Consider the following 20,289-nt stretch of genomic DNA (forward strand, 5'->3'; position numbering starts at 1 on the left):
GAAACTCAATCATCTGAAAAGACTGAAGTCGCTCCAGAGGAAGCTCAACCATCTGAAAAGACTGAAGTTGCTCCAGAGGAAGTTCAACCATCTGAAAAGAATGAAGTCGCTCCTGTGGAAACTCAACCATCTGAAAAGACTGAAGTCGCTCAAGAGGAAGCTCAACCATCTGAAAAGACTGAAATTGTCCCAGTGGAAACTCAACCATTCAAAAAGATTGAAATCGCTCAAGAGCAAACTCAACCATCTGAAAAGACTGAAACAACACCGGAGGAAGTTAAGCCATCTGAAAAGACTGAAGTCGCTCCTGAGGAAGATCAACCATCCGAAAAGTCTGAAGTTGCTCCAGAGGAAGCTCAACTATCTGAAAAGACTGAAGTCGCTCCTGTGGAAACTCAACCATCCGAAAAGACTAAAGTCGCTCCAGAGGAAACTCAACCATCTGAAAAGACAGAAATATCTCCTGTCGAAGTTCAATCATCTGACAAGACTGAAAAGGCTCCAGAGGAAACTCGACTAACCGAAAAGACCGAAGTCGCTCCAGAGGAAACTCATCTACCTGAAAAGACCGGGTACTCTCCTGATAATGCTGAGGTGGCTCCAGAGGAGACTCGACTACCTGAAAAGACTGAAGTTGCAGAGGAATTTCAACCAGAAATACCATACAATCCTTTTCTCTCATCTTATGAAACAGGATTCAAAACCAGCTCACCTAAAGTTCATACAGCTCTAACTGAAAATGAAGGTTCAAAGAAACAACAAAATTCAGATGATTTATCCATCAACGATCGTAGATCTATGCAAAACTTGGGAGCAATCGACCAATGTGAAAATGATGAAAAAGTTAATAATGAAATTGAAGAAGATTATGACCCTTTCCTTTCTGCATACGAGACAGGTTTCACTACCAGATCCCCTGATGACATCTTAACAGATGGTGTACATAAATATGTAGATTATGGTGATGTTTCTTCATGGCTTCAAGATAATAGTATTCAAATGCTTAGCGAGATTGCCACAGATGGGGAAGAATCATCCAGAGAAGACAGCATCACTGTATCAGAATGTGATTCAATCTCACTCCACGATTTAAACCATGAATTGAAAGGCATTGAAATTGAGCTAGGTGATTCTGAGAATCTTACTTTAGATGAACGAAAGATGTTGGTAGATGTCCTGGATAAGGATTTGGCCAGGATTAACCAGCATCTTGGTAAACACAAAGTAGATAGTGCTGAATTTGAGGAATTCGAAAAAGTATGTTGTCGTAAGAATCATTTGGGAGAGCTGATAAAATCCTTTGAATCAATCGTCGATCAACAGCTTGAGAAGAAGGCATTGTACGAAGAAAAGATTGACGAAGCTTTGAGAATGTTATCTGTAGTTGAGGACGAGAGTTGTCAGAAAGTGGATGTTGATCTCCAAGATCGAGTCAAGATGGTCGAAGAGTATTTGGTACATTTGCAATCTATTGACCAGTTAGTTGGTGGTTGTTTTGACGATAATGCCATGTCCCATTTACTGCCATCTGTCGATCAAGATCATTTACAAAGACAATTCACCATGTTTTCTGAACGATTCAATGACGTGGAAGAAAGTTTGAACAATCAAAATCATTTCTTGAAACAGAAACTTGCATTGAAAGTGACTTTCGATAAACAGTTAAATGAACATTTAGTTAAAAACACTGATGCGGAACCAGAGGAGACTTCTCGTGTTGAAGACATTGAACAAGAGTTGAAATCTCTCGAGTTGGACTTATCACTGTTTAAAAACGTTCTCTCCTCATCCGAGATCAAGGACATCGAAAACAAAATCGATCAACTTCTATCACATGGAAAAACCAATGTTGAACATATGCAGGAATCATCAGAAGCAACCAAAAACTCGCCTCAAGAAAACAAAGTTTGTGACTTAAATTTATGTGAAAACCGAGAAGATAACCCAAGCCAGAGTTCACTTGGAGTTTCAGCCACCATTCCAGCAGTGGTTGAACCATTGGAAAATGTTGTAAACTCTTCGCAAGAAAAACAGGTACCAGAAAATACAGAAAGCCCAAAGGATGCCGAGCCTTCAGGAGATGTAGACAACTTATTGACTGAATTACAAGCTGGTCACAAATCTGATGACTCTACGGAGAGATCACTCCAACCAACCACAGAAGAAAACTCAAAAGATGAAGCCTACATTCAAAACGATGGACCAGGAAATGACTCTTTGCAAAACAACGTGCCAAATGTATTGGCTGCTTCTGGAGGTTTAAAGGAATCCAACATCCAAGAAACCGAAAATTCCCCAGATTCTATAACCACAAGTCAAAATTTAAAACAAGAGCACCTTGCACCGTTTGCGAAAGATCTTCAACAAGTCATGGAATCTGAAATATACTTTTCAAGTGATTCTCTAGACTCTGGTGACGGGAAAGAAGTTGGCAAGGATGAAGAAATGACCACTGATCAAGCCAAAGTATTGGTGCTGGAGATTTTGGAATCAGCTGTCAATAAATTGAATGAATACGAGAAGATCGATTATGATGGATGTAAAGATATCGGAGATATGATTGTACAGTTGCAGAATCTGGATATGAAAGCAACCAGAGATAGGATTGCGGATTGCCAAGCATTACTGGTTTCTTTGAAAAGTTCGTTGCCTGAAAACGAGGTTCTGGATTTGGAAGAGGAGGTTCAGAATCTGTTGCAATGTTTTGATGAAACCATTGAAGAAGTCAACAAGAAGAAGTTTGATTACCAGAAAGTTTTGATTCTACAGACTGATTATGAAGAAGAATTGACCAAGCTTTCTGATTCGTTGACTTGCTTTCGTGAAGAAAATAGTCAACAACAAACGCATTTATCTTTGAATGATATGCATAAACAACTGGTGAAAGATAAAACAGTACTCGGCGATATGCATCAGGAGTTGAATCGTGTCAAGGAACAGAGAATTGAGATTCAAGATTCATTGCCAGTGAAAGTTTTTGAGGAACTGGAGATGATGGAAAATGAACTTGCTGATGAATTAAGTGCAGTTGCATCTTCAATTGTCAAGGAAGGATCTTTTCTGGAGAATCTGAAAGCCACAAAACGAACCCTATCGTTGACCATCTTGAAACAAATTGGATCTGTTGAGACATTAGCAGAGGAAATCAAGAAGCGAGATTCAAATGGTGCTGAGAATCTGCCGACTAAAGCTTTCGATTTGAAAGAAAGTTGGAATCTGACGAAGCCGGTCATCAAAGCATCTTTTAAGAATCTTCCTGCTGAGGATGTTAATGAACTGCAAGCTTACTCCGAGCATCTTGATGGACAATTTGTATTGATACAGAATCGATTTGATCAACCAGATTTCGTTTATAATAGTTTGGAACAGAAATTCAAGAGCTGGCAAAGATAAATTTGAAGAATTAAAATCATCTTGGAAGGATCGCAACGTAGGCACTTACGATGTCGAGATGAAGCGACAAGATCAAATTACGCGAGATGTGGAGAAGAGAGCTCTTGAGCTTGGAATATTGGATCAGAATCTGACTGGAACAATATCTGGCGATGTCAAAGAATCCTTGATTCAGAAAGTTGAAGATTTGAAAATATTGGTTGAGAATTGTTCACATGAAGTCAAATCTTTGTGGATTGCTTCTAAAGAAAATCTGAAATCTTTAGAAGAAGGTCGAAACGCATTTGAAGAATGGATGAAGGCTGCAAAGGAAGTGAATGATAGTTTTGAAGAATCTGGTGATCTCCAACAGGAGAGATTTAATGTTGACAATCTAGAGGCATCTTACGAGGCGTTGGATTCAGTCATTTTACCAATTCATAAAGCAGAATGCCAGGAAATGTTGAACAGCTTGAAATCGAAGATTCGTGAATTTGATCATAAGAAAGATGAACAAACGCGAAATGAAAAGGATTCTCGACAACTGGAGAAAATGTATAAAGCAACGCGTAATTGGTTGAAAACAATGCTTAAGAATGTGACCTCAGTCGATCAGGATGTAACCACACTCGATGAATGGTTAAATGATCTGAATGCATCACATCAGGAGTACCAGGAAGAAAAGAGTGACCTTGTTGATCTTTTAACACAACTGAGAGAAACAGGTCATCACCAGATGGTTGAAAACCTTGAAAACATTATTGCCAAAGTTGGCAAAGCTTTCGATACCAGACGTGAACGATTGGTGCATGATCTGAAATACCGAGATGAATATTTGAATAGAGTTGATGTTTTGATTAAAAATATTGAAAAGCAGGAGAAGCCTGTTTCAAATGAAGACGTTTGGGATGATGAACAATATCTGAAGCTCCAGTATACAATTGATTCTCAAATTACTGAACTGGATACTCAACTCCAAAGAATATCTATCCAAATCCCAACTACAGAATTCAACAAATTTCGCTTACAGCTTGATCAATTGAAAGGGCGTGTTGATCATTTAAAACAGAAGATTAGCGAGCATCTGACGCTCGTAAAGTCGCATGAAAAGTCCATGCTTGATATGAGTTCGACTATCGAAGCTGCTCAAAAAGATATCGAGGAGATAAACCGAGTTACGGATCGAGTTCTCGAAGGGGAAAAAGAGCTTAGTACGAGTTTGTTAACTCAGACAGAATGTCGACTCCTTGAAGTGTCTTTATGGGTGAATGGATGTTCTAAAGATGTCAGTACTAATGATGGTGAGGATATCGAGGTTCGGGAATTGTTAGCAAGTTTTGAATGTAATGTGGAAACTACTAAAATGACATTGACCGATTTACGCAAAAAGATGGAAAGATATGACGAGTTTGTGTCTAAAGTGAATACATTAGGTTCGCTGGTGAGTTTGTTGCAAGACCAAGAGGCTAAAGTGCATCAAGTTGCCAGCGTGGAGCATTTGATGAAGGAGTTGAACGAGGTTGGACAGGATGTTGAACGTTCGGATTTAATACAAAAGCATCGTTTGTCAATATTGTTGGAAATTGAAGATATTGAAAGCCGATGTGAAAAGCTTTTGGCAAGATTTGAAGAATCGAAATTGGTTCAAGATGAAAGTTTGATGAATATACTTGAGGGGATAACTGTATTTGTGGAAAATGTCCAACAGTATTTGATTGAAGGAGACGATCTTTCTAACGAAACTGTGACATCTTTGAAAGACATCTTGAATAATCTCAGATTATACAAATCGAAAAGTGGAGAACTTTTACAAACCGTTTTCGAACATTCGACAACTGATAATGTAGAATTCATAGTACAAATCAATGAAATCAAAAACAATGTATCGAGTTTACAAGATTTACTGTCAGCTAAGGAAGTTTCCGTATTGGAACAAATCTCTGCTAAGAATTCGATTCATGGCAGGTGCGAAGATCTTGATTCAGCCGTCAATCTGCTTGGAGATGAGCAGCGAAAACTAGATAGAAGTTTTGAAGAATGGAGACGCAAAAATACTCTGGGAGATATAATCCAACATTTAGAACCACTTCGTGACCAATCAGATTCTATTTCAAAAGAGTTGCCCATACTGAAAAAGGAGGCGGAATCATTGAAACGCGACGATTCTTTTGACCACGAGATTCAAGGACGAATCGAGAAGCTAGAGTGTAAACAAGAAGTGTTGATTTCATCTTTACATCGTATTGGAGAAACCTCGAAGAAACTTTTAAAATACATCAACAAAATGGAGTGGCCTCTCTTCCAACAGCTCGTAGATGAGTCATCTGAGACTTCAGTCAACCACAATTATTTGAAAGGACGTTTAGAAATTGTTTACATGAAGTTATTGAAAAGGAAAACCAAGCTTGATAATCTGATTAGTACCCAATCATCTTTGACGGATCTTGAAAAAGAAGTTTTTTCAAATCTCCCTCAAGTCATGGAAACAAAAGACAAACTAGATCGTTTTAAACAGGAATTTAGTTCACTGTTAGAACGTTTCGAAATGAATCTGACAATGAATAAAGATTCGTCTTCCTTACTCTTCAACGATACAATTGAAGATTCTTCATTTTCTTTGGGAGACGTTCTCGAAGAAGAATCTCTTAACCAATCAGATGGGCCAGACAGTGTTTTCTCATCAGAGAATCTTAACAACAGCTTCGGTTTACGTTGGTTTAAACAACAACCTCCCACCAGTACACCTCTTGTACCAAATGACACTGAAATTGACGAGTGGTTGATCAAAGCGCACCAAGGACTTCACGATTGCCAGAACATCATGGAAGAAAATGATAGTGATTTAACCAAACAGCTAAGACAGGTACTTTCACGATTTATATTTTCTATGCCTTTCTTCGTATACTCATTCCCATGTATTGTATTGAAATCTGTGTGCACCTTTTTTGCTACCGTGAGGAAACCACTCTCAAGGAAATGAGTATAAAACGCTGACCATAGATTTATAAAGCTTGAAGGGCTAGATGTCGTGCTTTAAGCCATCGCAGGCAAAAAAAAGTGAATATCGGAAAAAATATTGTTGCTATTGTTTTCAAAAACCCGCGAAGCTTCTGATTGGTCAAGTGCTGAAATTCTTTTATGTAATGTTACGTGACCTAAGTAGGATTTCCTACCTAACCTCGGCACACTTTTCAGCAAAAGTACGCCATCCAGCTCTTCGGGCTTTATAAATGGTTTCCACATGGTAGCAAGAGAAGAGTGCACGTTTAAAGCGAATTGACTTGAATAAACTAAAGTAGAATCAAAGAATGAACTCTTCGTTGAGTATCTCTGTTTTTTTACAAGGCTGTCTTTATGTATCAGAAAATCTGACAATTTTTCTGACCTCTATTGGGCTTTTCCAGAAATTTTCCGTACCCATTCCGTATGTCTATCCTGTTGCAAGAATAAAGGGCACGTTTAAAGCGAACGGACTTGCATAAACTAGATGATTTCCATTTTTCGAGTTCCGCAGCTTCCTGGATATCTGACCTGAAAAGAATCGACCCCTGAATGTCCAAGTGGATAGAATGGATAGAAGGGTTGAGAATATCCATGCATTTTGTACTGTACACCCTGAATATCCAATCATTCTGTCTTGTACCCCCTGGATATCCTCTCCCTCTTATAAGGTCCTACCCCATGGATATCCAAATAGCATGAACCCCCTTCCAGTGTCAATAAGTTGTATTTTGATGCAGTTGAAGATGAACATTTAGACTTGCTGACTTCTTGGTTTTGTGATGAATTCCTACAGTACTTAGATTATATCTTTTTTAACATTTTGAATATTTTCCTTCTTTAAAGAGACGTTTCCATACGTTAACCCTTCTAATTGAGGTTTTTCTCACCCTATAAATCTTATACGACCTCTTTTAAAAGCTAAAATAAACGATGAAAAATAGTTTTCATGTTTTTATCACAAATTGTTATTATAGGACTTGAGAGATGAACTACGAGCGCTCGTGGACACTGTCCCATATATCGAGTTTGAAAGATCTTCAAATATTTTACAGGATTTAAAAACAAGCGTTCAAGTTCTAGACAACAGTATTCGAATCCAAAGACCTTTGACATCATCCGTAGCTGGTAGAACTGTACAGAAGAAAGAAGCTGGTCGCGAACGTGTTGAGAGCTTGGAAATTCTACTCGGCGATCTTTATGTGGAACCTTTACAAATATCTTTACCACAAGAAGGAGTTGGACATCTTTCAAACAGACAATCTCACCAAAACAATATTACTATGGAGAATAGCCAATCAACGCGGAATTTAGTTTTCCACGAGGACATTTGCAACGAATTTACCATGAGTGATGTTGAAACATCTAGTGGATTTGTTTTTGAAAATTTGGATAATCCGAAAGAGTCGGAAAATGAACTAGAACATAATGAAGCAATAACAGAAAAAGTAGAGTCGATGCTGCTGGATAACTCGAAAAAACAACAGGATGAATCTGTCAAAGCCAAAGTAGAAATAACATCAAAATCGATCAAGAGTCCAGAATCAAACGAAAGTGATATTGATTCGTATCAATTTGTCAATGAGGAAATCGATAGCGAACAAATTTCTGGACCATCAAGAGTGGAACTGGTTTCTGAGTCAACGGAAGACGAAGCTGAAAAGGTTTCGGAACCAACAAAAGTTGACCAAATTTCCGAACCAACGGAAGTTGAACAAGTTTCTGAACCAACGGTAGTCGAACACGTTTCTGAACCAACGGAAGTTGAACAAGTTTCTGAACCAACGATAAAGGAACAAGTTTCCGAACCCTCAGAAGTTGAACAAGTTTCTGAATCAACGAAAGTCGAACAAGCTTCTGAGCCAACGAAAGTTGAACAAGTTTCCGAACCAACCGAAGTCAAACAAGTTTCCGCACCAACAGAAGTTGAACATGTTTCCAAACCCTCAGAAGTTGAACAAATTTCCAAATCGACAGAAGTCGAAAAACTTTCTAAACCAACGGAAGTCGAAAAAGTTTCTGAACCAACGGTAGTCGAACACGTTTCTGAACCAACGGAAGTTGAACAAGTTTCTGAACCAACGATAAAGGAACAAGTTTCCGAACCCTCAGAAGTTGAACAAGTTTCTGAATCAACGAAAGTCGAACAAGCTTCTGAGCCAACGAAAGTTGAACAAGTTTCCGAACCCTCAGAAGTTGAACAAGTTTCCGAACCAACGGAAGTCGAACACGTTTCCGAACCAACGGTAGTCGAACACGTTTCTGAACCAACGGAAGTTGAACAAGTTTCTGAACCAACGATAAAGGAACAAGTTTCCAAACCCTCAGAAGTTGAACAAATTTCCAAATCGACAGAAGTCGAAAAACTTTCTAAACCAACGGAAGTCGAAAAAGTTTCTGAACCAACGGAAGTCAAACACGTTTCTGAACCAACGGAAGTTGAACACGTGTCTGAACCAACGATAAAGGAACAAGTTTCCGAACCCTCAGAAGTTGAACAAGTTTCTGAACCAACGAAAGTCGAACAAGATTCTGAATCAACGAAAGTTGAACAAGTTTCCGAACCCTCAGAAGTTGAACAAGTTTCCGAACCAACGGAAGTCGAACACGTTTCCGAACCAACGAAAGTCGAACAAGTTTTTGAACCAACGAAAGTCGAACAAGTTTTTGAACCAACGAAAGTTGAACAAGTTTGGAAACCAACGGAAGTCAAACAAGTTTCCGAACCAACAGAAGTTGAACATGTTTCCAAACCAACAGAAGTTGAACAAGTTTGTGAACCAACGATAAAGGAACAAGTTTCCGAACCCTCAGAAGTTGAACAAGTTTCTGAATCAACGAAAGTCGAACAAGCTTCTGAGCCAACGAAAGTTGAACAAGTTTCCGAACCAACGGAAGTCAAACAAGTTTCCGCACCAACAGAAGTCGAACATGTTTCTGAACCAACGAAAATCAATCAAGTTTCCAAACCCTCAGAAGTTGAACAGGTTTCCAAACCAACAGAAGTTTCCAAATCGACAGAAGTCGGAAAACTTTCTAAACCAACGGAAGTCGAAAAAGTTTCCGAACCAACAGAAGTTGAACACGTTTCCGAACCGTCAAAAGTCAAAGAAGTCTCTGAACCATCGAAAGTGAAAAAAGTTTCCGAACCAACGAAAGTCGAACAAGCTTCTGAATCGACGAAAGTCGAACAAGCTTCTGAACCAACGAAAGTTGAACAAGTTTCCGAACCCTCAGAAGTTGAACAAGTTTCCGAACCAACGAAAGTCGAACAAGTTTCAGAACCAACGAAAGTGGATCAAGTTTCCGAACCAACGAAAGTCGAACAAGTTTCCGAACCAACAGAAGTCAAACAAGTTTCTAAACCAACGAAACTCGAACACGAACCAACAGAAGTCGAAGAATTTTTTGAACCAACGAAAGTCGATCAAGTTTCTGAACCAACGAAAGTGGAACAAGTTACTGAACCAACGAAAGTGGAACAAGTTTCCGAACCAACGAAAGTGGAACAAGTTTCTGAACCAACAAAAGTCGAGCAGGTTTCCGAACCAACCAAAGTCGAGCAGGTTTCTGAACCAACAGAAGTTGAACAAGTTTTTGAACCAACGAAAGTGGAACAAGTTTCTGAACCAACGAAAGTTGAACAAGCTTCTGAACCAACAAAAGTGGATCAAGCTTCCGAACCAACGAAAGTGGAACAAGTTTCTGAACCAACGAAAGTGGAACAAGTTTCTGAACCAACGAAAGTGGATCAAGCTTCCGAACCAACGAAAGTGGAACAAGTTTCTGAACCAACGAAAGTTGACCAAGTTTCCGAACCAACGAAAGTTGAACAAGTTTCTGAACCAACGGAAGTTGAACAAGTTTCTGAACCAACGGAAGTTGAACAAGCTTCTGAACCAACAAAAGTGGATCAAGCTTCCGAACCAACGAAAGTGGAACAAGTTTCTGAACCAACGAAAGTGGAACAAGCTTCTGAACCAACAAAAGTGGATCAAGCTTCCGAACCAACGAAAGTGGAACAAGTTTCTGAACCAACGAAAGTGGAACAAGTTTCTGAACCAACGAAAGTGGAACAAGTTTTTGAACCAACAAAAGTGGAACAAGCTTCCGAACCAACGAAAGTGGAACAAGTTTCTGAACCAACGAAAGTTGACCAAGTTTCCGAACCAACGAAAGTTGAACAAGTTTCTGAACCAACGAAAGTGGAACAAGTTTCTGAACCAACAAAAGTCGAGCAGGTTTCTGAACCAACAGAAGCTGAACAAGTTTTTGAACCAACGAAAGTCGAACAAGTTTCCGAACCGACGAAAGTGGAACAAGTTTCCGAACCCTCAGAAGTTGAACAAGTTTCTGAACCAACGAAAGTGGAACATGCTTCCAAACCAACGGAAGTCGAAAAAGTTTCTGAACCATCGAAAGACGAAAAAGTTTTCAAACCATCGAAAGTCGAACAAGTTTCCGAACCAACGGAAGTCGAGCAGGTTTCTGAACCAACAGAAGTTGAACAAGTTTTTGAACCAACGAAAGTGAAACACGTTTCTGAACCTACGAAAGTGGAACAAGTTTCTGAACCAGCAAAAGTCGAACAAATTTCCGAACCAACAAAAGTCGAACAAGTTTCTGAACCAACAGAAGTTGAACAAGTTTCCGAACCAACGATAGAGGAACACGTTTCCGAACCGTCACAAGTTGAACAAGTTTCTAAACCATCGAAAGTCGAACAAGTTTCTGAACCAACGAAAGTTGAACACGTTTCTGTACCAACAAAAGTCGAACAAGTTTTCGAACCAACGGAAGTTGAACATGTTTCTGAACCAACGAAAGTTGAACAAGTTTCCGAACCATTACAAGTCGAACAGGTTTCTGAACCAACGGAAGATGAACATGTTTCCAAACCAACGGAAGTCGAAAAAGTTTCTGAACCATCGAAAGACGAAAAAGTTTTCAAACCATCGAAAGTCGAACAAGTTTTCGAACAAACGGAAGTCGATCAAGTTTCTGAACCAACGGAGGTCGAACAAGTTTCTGAACCAACGAAAGTCGAACAAGTTTCTAAACCAACGAAAGTCGAACAAGTTTCTGCACGAACGGAGGTCGAACAAGTTTCTGAACCAGCAAAAGTCGAACAAGTTTCTGAACCAACGAAAGTCGAACAAGTTTCCGAACTAACGGAAGTCAAACAAGTTTCCGAACCAACGAAAGTTGAAAATGTTTCCAAACCAACGGATATCAAACAAGTTTCTGAATCAACGGAAGTTGAACAAGTTTCTGAAGCAACGATAGAACAATTTTCCGAACCAACGGAAGAGGAACAAGTTTCCAAAACAACGGAAGTGGAACAACTTTCTGACCCAACGAAAGTGGATCAAGTTTCCGAAAGAATGGAAGTTTCTTACTCAACGGAACCAACGACATCAGAGCAAGTTTTTGGACCAACGACAGCAATAATCGACACTGACAGCTTTTCGATAGAAGACATTCTTTCTTTGAAGGAATGCATCGTTACGATTGACGAAAATATTTCGAATTTACCAGAAGTGAAAGGGAAAATTATCCACCTTCAGGTATTATTCTCCTTTGATTCTTAATTAATAGAAATGATTATTGTAAGAGTTTTCGAAAATAGCCATACAGAATCTAGGCAAGTAAAGCAATTTCGACATCTACCATATAAATGAGTTTTCCGACCCTTGATATCTAGACCATAGTTTCAAGTGACTTAGATAAAAAACATCGGCTTTCAAATCACTAATAAATGACGATCAATTTCAACATAGCTTTCCTTTCTGTTTTTTTGTAGGATTTGAAGAACAAAGTTTCTGGTATGGTATCAAAAGAGGCTGACGATTTGCTTGAAGTTGTTGAAGAAAAGATTGAGATTATGAGGGAAATCGAATCTGATTTCATGGGACTCGAAGAATCTATCACATTGTTCGATCAGCAATCAAAGTCCTTCATGCGTGCTCAACAAAGTCTTGATAAACCATTCGTACAGCAAGCTAAGGTACTCCACCAGGTTCCCAATCAACGGCTCCCATCCCTCTGTTTGTTAATGTTCTATATTTTATACCCAATCCCTAACGAACGTAGTCCCTCACAAACACCTGCATTAATTTGATGTATTTTTAAGAATTTGGCTGTATTCTGTGGTATCAGTAAATATAACGTTTTACTAATCGTTGACTTTCATGTACCGGGTATGATAAAAAAATGTCCCTAAATTTGAAAAAATGTCAAATATGCGTAAAAGATAACGCTTAGGTCTTAAGAATAAATGAATTGTTTTTAACGATTGTGAGTGACCTCTATAATGCGGATTCCTCTTTTTTAGATTCAGAAAGATTTAGTATCCACATTAGAGCATATCGATTCTCAACAATCCATGTTAATGCAATACTTATCGGAAGAAGGGCAAGAGCAAGTCTACCAACGTTTAGACTCCGTGCAAGAAATTTATTTGAATATCACCGAAAAATTCACTGATTATGTAACAGAGATGGCTTCTAAATGTTTCTCTGAGATGGTGATTCACCATATTGTGTTGCAAGAACTGATCAAGCAATTGTTGGAGTATAAAGATGGAAATTTGGTCGATCTTAATATCCAGGTACGTTTGGTGGAACTTTAGAGAACATAATTTTACTTTTTTGTTAAGTTTTAGAGTCTACGGTCACTCTGTGATCACATTAGTTAAGTAGAATGAGTATGCTCAACTTGTGGTTGTCTGTGGAGGTAGGAGTGATTTGGTATACCCTTTTTACGCTAGATTTGAGAGATCCGAAAGTGAGGGGAACACTTCAGCTCCTACCTAAATCTCATTCTCGTGTTAGTGCTCGGGAACCAGACCGGACCCGACTTATATATTTTAAGACCAATGCTTTACCCACTGAGTTACACGTGATGTCGGAGGGCTGAGGTACTGCAACTCTCTCTAATTCGAACCTCTATTATTCTAATCTCTCTGTAATTCGAACTAAAGCATTGATCTGATCAGCTGGAAAGTTGTATAATAAACACTCTCTGTAATTCGAATCTTTATCTTATTCAAAGGAAATTTTAGGTCTCTTGAAGATCGAATTGGAGAGTTAAGTCGGCTGTACTTCGAACATCTTGAAAGTTTGTTAAGCGACAACTGGTGCAATTGGAAGTTTGGGTTTTATCCCTTAGAAATTAAAACTCCGGTTTTTTATTCTCGTTTCATTTTCTCGTTTCATTTTCCTCACAGCTCTTACTCCAAGTTGCTCGTCAGTATTTGATTCGCTGTGAAGACGAAATTCTGCACCAAGCATTTTACATCCAACAAAATCATTTCTTCGAGTGTAATGTCTTCGATCAAAAAGTCGTTCATTTCCAACAGATTGTGGAGAAAGTGAAAAGAGAATTGATTGGCGTCATGAAAGTTCATTTGACGGGTGTTGAATTGTTGGTGGATTTTGTTGAAGCTTTTCATGATGAGTTGTTGAGTCTGGAAGATTCCTATTACGTAAGTGTTGTACAATCTAACTCTTCCATATTCGCTCAAGAGACAAAAATAAAAAAAAGAACTTTTAGCATATCAAATTTTGTCATTTCACCCCATCGTCTTTTCGAAATGCTAATTCTTTGCTACGCCTCTATTCTCTACATTCTCTCCTAATTTAACATCTTCCCATCACAAAGATTTTTCGTGAGCAAAAGGTTTATGTCTCTTGAAGTTTATAAATCGCTGTAATTTAATAAATGCGAGAACAATTTAATTTATTGTTTTACGGGCCAAGCTACCCAAAAAAGAAAACATAAAAATAAAAGTAGAATTTCTCCTTTAACATCTCCTAAAAAGGCAGCAAAAACTAATTCATCTTGACAAAAATGCGAAATAGAAAATAAAAAGACACAAAGAGCTCGAATTCATGGATAAAATGAAAAATTGAACACGAATTTCTCAAAACCTTAGAAAAACTACCAAAATTTTTAAAATTGGCAGTCTGTAAAGCAATGAAAATAATATGTACTATCAAAATCAATTTTATTTTTATTTCGATTTTTGGGATTTCAGGGTCGGACGGGCCTGTAAAACAACTAATCAAATAGGTCTCGCCTGATCACATATTCGCTCCAAAATAAGATATATAATAAGATTCTTCTCTCAACAGATACCATTGGAGGAGGTCCAGGATCGTCAAGAAACTTTGGAGAATCTTCATGTCTGGTCGCTCATTCACAAATCATCAAAATCCATCGAAGATTCGACGCCATTACTCAATGAATGTCAATCAATACTGGAGGAGTTGTTGGTTCGGTCTTTGGCTCAACAAGAAGATATTGATGGTGATCCAGAGGAATACATGCTGTTGAATTCCGTTAAAATGAACTCTAATCTATACGATAGATTGCGTATGGAATCACTGATGTTGAGTCCGATTAGTGAACGCTCGGAAACATTATCTAACGATGGTTTGATTTCACCTCCACCTTTGTCAATATCATCTGTTTATGATAGTGGACAGAAAAACACAAGGAGAAGATTGTTTGAAGCAGACGACCATGATAAGGAGAAGAAGGAACCTCCCTCTTCTGAATCCATACCTTTGGAGTCTTGTACAGATGAGGAAAACGTGCGTTCCCTATCAGGTCAGTCGCCAACAGAGAAGGTTTCCTTTAATGCTAACATTCAAAAAGAAGAACCACGCGAAAGCCTAGATCTTAATAAAGAATATGATGCTGGATCAATATCACCAACAGTGCACTCGGATGAAAAACATGATTCTCTTGCAAAGGAAACGTGGCTCTCTTCTAAATTCGACAACGCAGTTGATGAACCAAAATTAGTCTCCCTCAATGATGAATTTGGTCATGACATGTTTGATGACTACATGATGTCCCCAGAAAATGTGTCATTTGAACAAATACCTAATATTGAAGAACTGTTATTGAAAGTAAAATCTAGTGATTCTAAGATGGATGCTGTTTCAAACTTGAATAACCAATTTGATGCTTGTGCCAAAGAAACCTCTGGAAGTGACGATGAGCTATCAACTGGTAAAGACGGTGATCAAGATACAAGTGCAAGTTGGCTGTCAACTCAATTTGATAAAGATCAGTTACATACAGAATCACCAAGAGCTACCAATGACCACGGTCTTCTTGATGAAATGCTCTTGTCACCAATAAACGTAGAATACGAACAGATACCCAATGTTGAAGAACTACTGTTGAAAGTGAAGCCAACAAAATCTTCAAAGAATGCTTCCAAGGAAATGATATTGCCTTCGAAGTTGGAAAATGAATTTGATGCTTGTTTACCAGAGCCGTCGGTAACCGAGAAAAAAGAATTGAAACAAGAGCCAGGTATTGATATGGTAGGCAGTGACAATTCTGATAAATTTGACGTTTGTTTACAAGAAAAGTATGAAGTTTATCCTACGGATAACACGACCTCAAGTGAAGATACAGATGAACTCTGCCAGCCTAACGATACAGAGATCTCACAAGACACATCAGATCTGTTGTACGATAGTTTTCAACCAACTGAACCGAGAACGAACTTTTCAGAATTCCAGTCTGAGGTCAAAATTGATTCGGAAGACGTATGTGATGAGCGAGTGCTACCCAACGACAATGCAGATGTTATTCAAAGATCGGTCAATGTAGATTCTACAAAATCAGTATCTGAGCCATTGAAAAGTGACCACGGGCGGGTAATGAAGTTTGAAATCAACGAACCAAGCACAACTTCCGAAGATGTACCAGCAATACAAGATCAGGTCAAAGAAACTAATTTTCAAGAAAAGGAAGATGAACACGAACTAAAAATTGGTGCTCAAGACCTCTTTAATGTAGTTCCTCAGCCTGTTGAGAACTTGCTTACGAAAAATGATCCAAAGCTGAAAGTGGTGAAGCCAGAAGAGCAAGGAGAACCTACTACTGATGAGACGGCTCTCCATTCAGCAGTTGAAACCATTTTCATAGAACTCGCACCGTTGAATACAGATACGGTTATAGCTAGCAATCTAAATGACGAGTCCTACGTATCAAACGATGTTCTGATTTCTCCTGTTGATTTAGTTGCACCAAGTCTTATCGTTCCTGTCAAAGAGACTTTAGTTGAGTTATTACCGACCTTGACAGATCCTACTTTTGAAGTTCGACAACCAAAAGAACCCTTGTTAGACATGGATATTGGTGTAATGACAGCTGCAACAAAACAATCCAATTCTTTGGTCAATTCAAAAACTGACGTTGTTGTTAAACATACTGCTGAAGCATTGTCTCTGGCCCGTCTTCCAAAAGAACTCAAGCCTAGTACCCAGACCTCTGATGATTTACTTTTTGCTACAAATGACAAAGATTCTGATGTTGCAATTAGGGATACTGTAAAAAATCCGTCCCTCATTGACTCATGCAGCAAAGAGAATACAGAAGGTCAAAATGTTTTGGTTGGCGCAGACAGATCTGAAATAGATCAAAATACGCTTAAAATTGAATCTATCCCACAATCAGGACAGTCGACCGACGTACGCACCTTGGAACTATCTTTACCATTTGACCAAGATTGTAATGTCCCACAAAATATTGACAAGTCATCATCCGAAGCTGAAGTTAAAGACGAGGAAGAAATGTTACAAAGTCGTGAACATTTACCACCAGTTTTCAATCAAGGTGTAGCTGATCAAATTGACCCACATTCGTCCTCAGTTAACTCACTGGTGTCAGAATCAAGTGGTGTCTATTCTGCAGATACTGATGGGCTCCGGCTACCGTTAACATACAAAATGATCCCTCATCATCAACAACACCAACAGCAGCCTTTGGAAGAAACAGATGACGTCACTCTGGTCAATATGGAAAATGAACCAAATCATTCGCCGAATGTTGACCGTAGACAATTTGTCGAAGACTGGGCTGCCTTTCATACAGTCATTTCAACAGAAGATATCAAGGATCCTGAAAAAACCAACCAACAGGGTGACCAAATATCTCAATATTCGATCATTCATCTTCCAATGTTTACTCTCTCCACTACTACAGCTCTGGCAACTCCTCACTTGATTACCACAAACTCTGCTTCACCAACACACCATACAACTGACAATCTTCGAACTCCATTACCAACCCCTGTTCAAAATCTCAATAATTTCTCGTACTCATACGACGACTCTCTTGACCAAATATCGCCATCAAAAGCCACCTTATTAAATGATCAACCAAGTCTGTTGTCGGAGTTGATGGCAGCTGATGATGAAATTGCCAAAGATTCACATACGACAGATCACAATCTCGAAGACAGTGGTCAACATCCAAAAACAACTTTGCCACGCTCTTCAACGCCATTGTTCCCACAAAAAGGAGACAGTAAATTACCAAAGATCTACAACAATAAAGTTAACCCAACAGCGCAAGCTTCCACCGAAGGATCCAGCTCCGTTCACTCCGATATCGAAACTTGTTTGGTCAAACCTCCAGATAGCTCTACTTCATACAGCGACTACGTCTGCGTAAAACCCTCACTACCGTCACTAACTATCAATATAACTCCTGACTTAGGGAGTCCACTAGTCGGTAAAAATGATTCGGTTTTTGACTCACTTAGTCAGAAATCTTCACCGACTGATAGTCATTTGAACGACGAAGATATGGGGTTAACCGAATTCAACAACCAGATTCGAGAATGTTTGAATAGATTGTTGGAGATCACAGAACTATCGAAAAAAACGAATGAGCCAAAAAACAGCAATGAAATCAAGGAGAAAATGGTATGTGTTTTTGTTTTTGTTGAAGTTAAAAAATAGGCTCAACTCTCGATGAAAACTTTCCAAATAAAGTCTCATTGTAAAAGGTCATAAAGTCACATCATGAAATCGTCAATTTAGAAAACTCTCTGGCGATTTTCAGCTATTCCGAAATTTAATTTAAGTTAATTATGAAATAATAATTTTTACAAGGTGAATCTTTCTTGGGTTATAAAGTTATCAAAACTTTATCTAAAACATTAAGATAAGATTAATTGTAACTAATTCAAAGAATTCTAAATCAAATTTTCAGGAACTGCTATCACATCTTGGCTCGCAACAAACACAAATCGATTCTTTAAACCGATTAGGTAAACAAATGCAAGAATCGGGAAATAGGGAAACAGCCCAGCGTGTTCAAAACCGTTTAGACGTCATGAATGAAAATTGGAAATTGTTGCAACAGCGTGCTCTCAGTGAAGCCCAAAATTTGAAATTCCAAGAAAATATTTTTGTCCAAGAGTCTGAAACCCAACAACTAAAAGACATCGAGAATCAGATTCGTTATCCATTCCCACATGTTGAACAACATCGTCAAGATTCTCCAGAACTGTCAGATGATCACTACAGATATCAAATGATTTATTCCGAGCTTTTTGATTGGTTGCTATCTTGCGAAGAAAGCTTGATCCGCCAATCACCGGCCTTCATTAATGCTGACATCATCAAATGTCGTTTGTTTGGCTTACAGGTTTGTATTATTAAGTACATTTGTATGAAGTTGTTTTTCTTAAATGGAAATTCTAAAAGAGTTTTGTGCTTACACATCTTTTGGAAAACGAAAGAAAGTGCAACTTCCTCCTTTTCCACTTTTGAGAATTTCTTTTGTTCATTCTGCTATGTCACAGGCCCGGCGGAAGCGGGGACCTCCCTAAGTTTGAGAAAATGAGATTTTTTTTTCTCAAATTCCTAGCGAATTTTATCTTTTGAGCCTTCAGCCTCCCAACTTTTACGGTTGTTCCGCTGGACCTGTATCATTAAAAGAATATTTCAAATTGGCCCTTTGTTATACCAAGGTAATTGCTGTTTCATTCTGAACTTTAATTTTGATTAATTTAAGATTGTTGTTTTTAGCTGTTCTTTTATAAGAATTCACAGTAAGTGCATAGAAGAATCATCACAAAATCTCACTCAACCTTTTTCTAATGTAACGTTTTCAGAGTTGTTTTAAACAAGGATCAAAGAATATCAACATACTTTTGATATTAAAAGTTATATATTTAACGATATATTAATGCGTGCTGTGCCGCGCGGGATTGGGAAAAAATAAATTGTTCTCTTTAAATGATTTTGGTTTAAAACCATGTCTAAAGCAAATGGTATGAGACATGTGTACTGATGTCCTTTAATTATCACGATAAGGCTTTCAAAATTCTGTTTTTCAGGATTTGGCGACCGAAGTTTGTTTACACGAATCACAACTCAAACGATTAGAAGATTCATGGCTCGAATTAACTGAAGTGAACGAGTCCTTAACAAATCAACATCAAGCTATACTTTCACTATGGAGATACGTCACTGAAAAACTGGTACATCGAGGTAAAGAATGGTATTTGATCAGTAAAAAGAAAATCCATCAAAATACAGTCAAAGACTTGAACCTCACCGATGATTTGGTTTACATGTGGACCCACGAAGTCTCAGGCACCATCCAAAAAGCCAAAGACCTTTTAAAGTTTGTTGACCCAGATTGTGAATGCAGTCGTGCGGCAGTTTCTGCATATTCGATCTTATTGACATACAATTTCAAAGTGCTCAATCTGCTATACAGCTTGACAGAGCATATCCCACAACGGCATATTAATGACTTGACAAACAAAATGACTGACCTTCAAGAAATGTTGAAATCGAAACTGGACGACTATAAATCACCAGAGACTTCAGATTCTGAAAGTATGGACAATGACATTGCTGGGGATTCGCCACAACGTCCTCAAAATCTTACCACGAGTCGCCGAAAACGATTACCATTAGATTTTGAAGGGCCTAAATTCTTTGAGAAGGAGTTGAATAAATTTCAGAAATTTCTTTCGAACATCAAATTAGAAATCAAAGATACCGTGTCGTGTTCTGAGATAGGAGCTCAAGAAGAAATGCACCTTTATCAGGTAAGATACCGAAAATTATCGATTTTTACTTAAGCTTA

At 38.4% G+C, this 20,289-nt stretch overlaps 1 protein-coding gene across 1 annotated transcript in view; it reads left to right on the top strand.

Annotated features, from left to right (window-relative positions):
- LOC136809823 (uncharacterized) overlaps positions 1–20,289 on the top strand; it is a 33,317-nt gene that overhangs the window by 95 nt on the left and 12,933 nt on the right. The window contains exons 3-11 of the mRNA XM_067066376.1: positions 38–3,312; positions 3,344–6,235; positions 7,350–11,939; positions 12,176–12,379; positions 12,707–12,982; positions 13,601–13,858; positions 14,508–18,107; positions 18,397–18,834; positions 19,529–20,251. Coding sequence (XP_066922477.1) covers positions 38–3,312; positions 3,344–6,235; positions 7,350–11,939; positions 12,176–12,379; positions 12,707–12,982; positions 13,601–13,858; positions 14,508–18,107; positions 18,397–18,834; positions 19,529–20,251 — 16,256 coding nt within the window. The remainder of the gene's footprint in view (positions 1–37; positions 3,313–3,343; positions 6,236–7,349; positions 11,940–12,175; positions 12,380–12,706; positions 12,983–13,600; positions 13,859–14,507; positions 18,108–18,396; positions 18,835–19,528; positions 20,252–20,289) is intronic.

The sequence above is a fragment of the Clytia hemisphaerica genome, unplaced genomic scaffold (assembly GCF_902728285.1).
Source record: "Clytia hemisphaerica strain Z4C2 unplaced genomic scaffold, Clytia hemisphaerica genome assembly, whole genome shotgun sequence".
NCBI classification, from domain to species: domain Eukaryota; kingdom Metazoa; phylum Cnidaria; class Hydrozoa; order Leptothecata; family Clytiidae; genus Clytia; species Clytia hemisphaerica.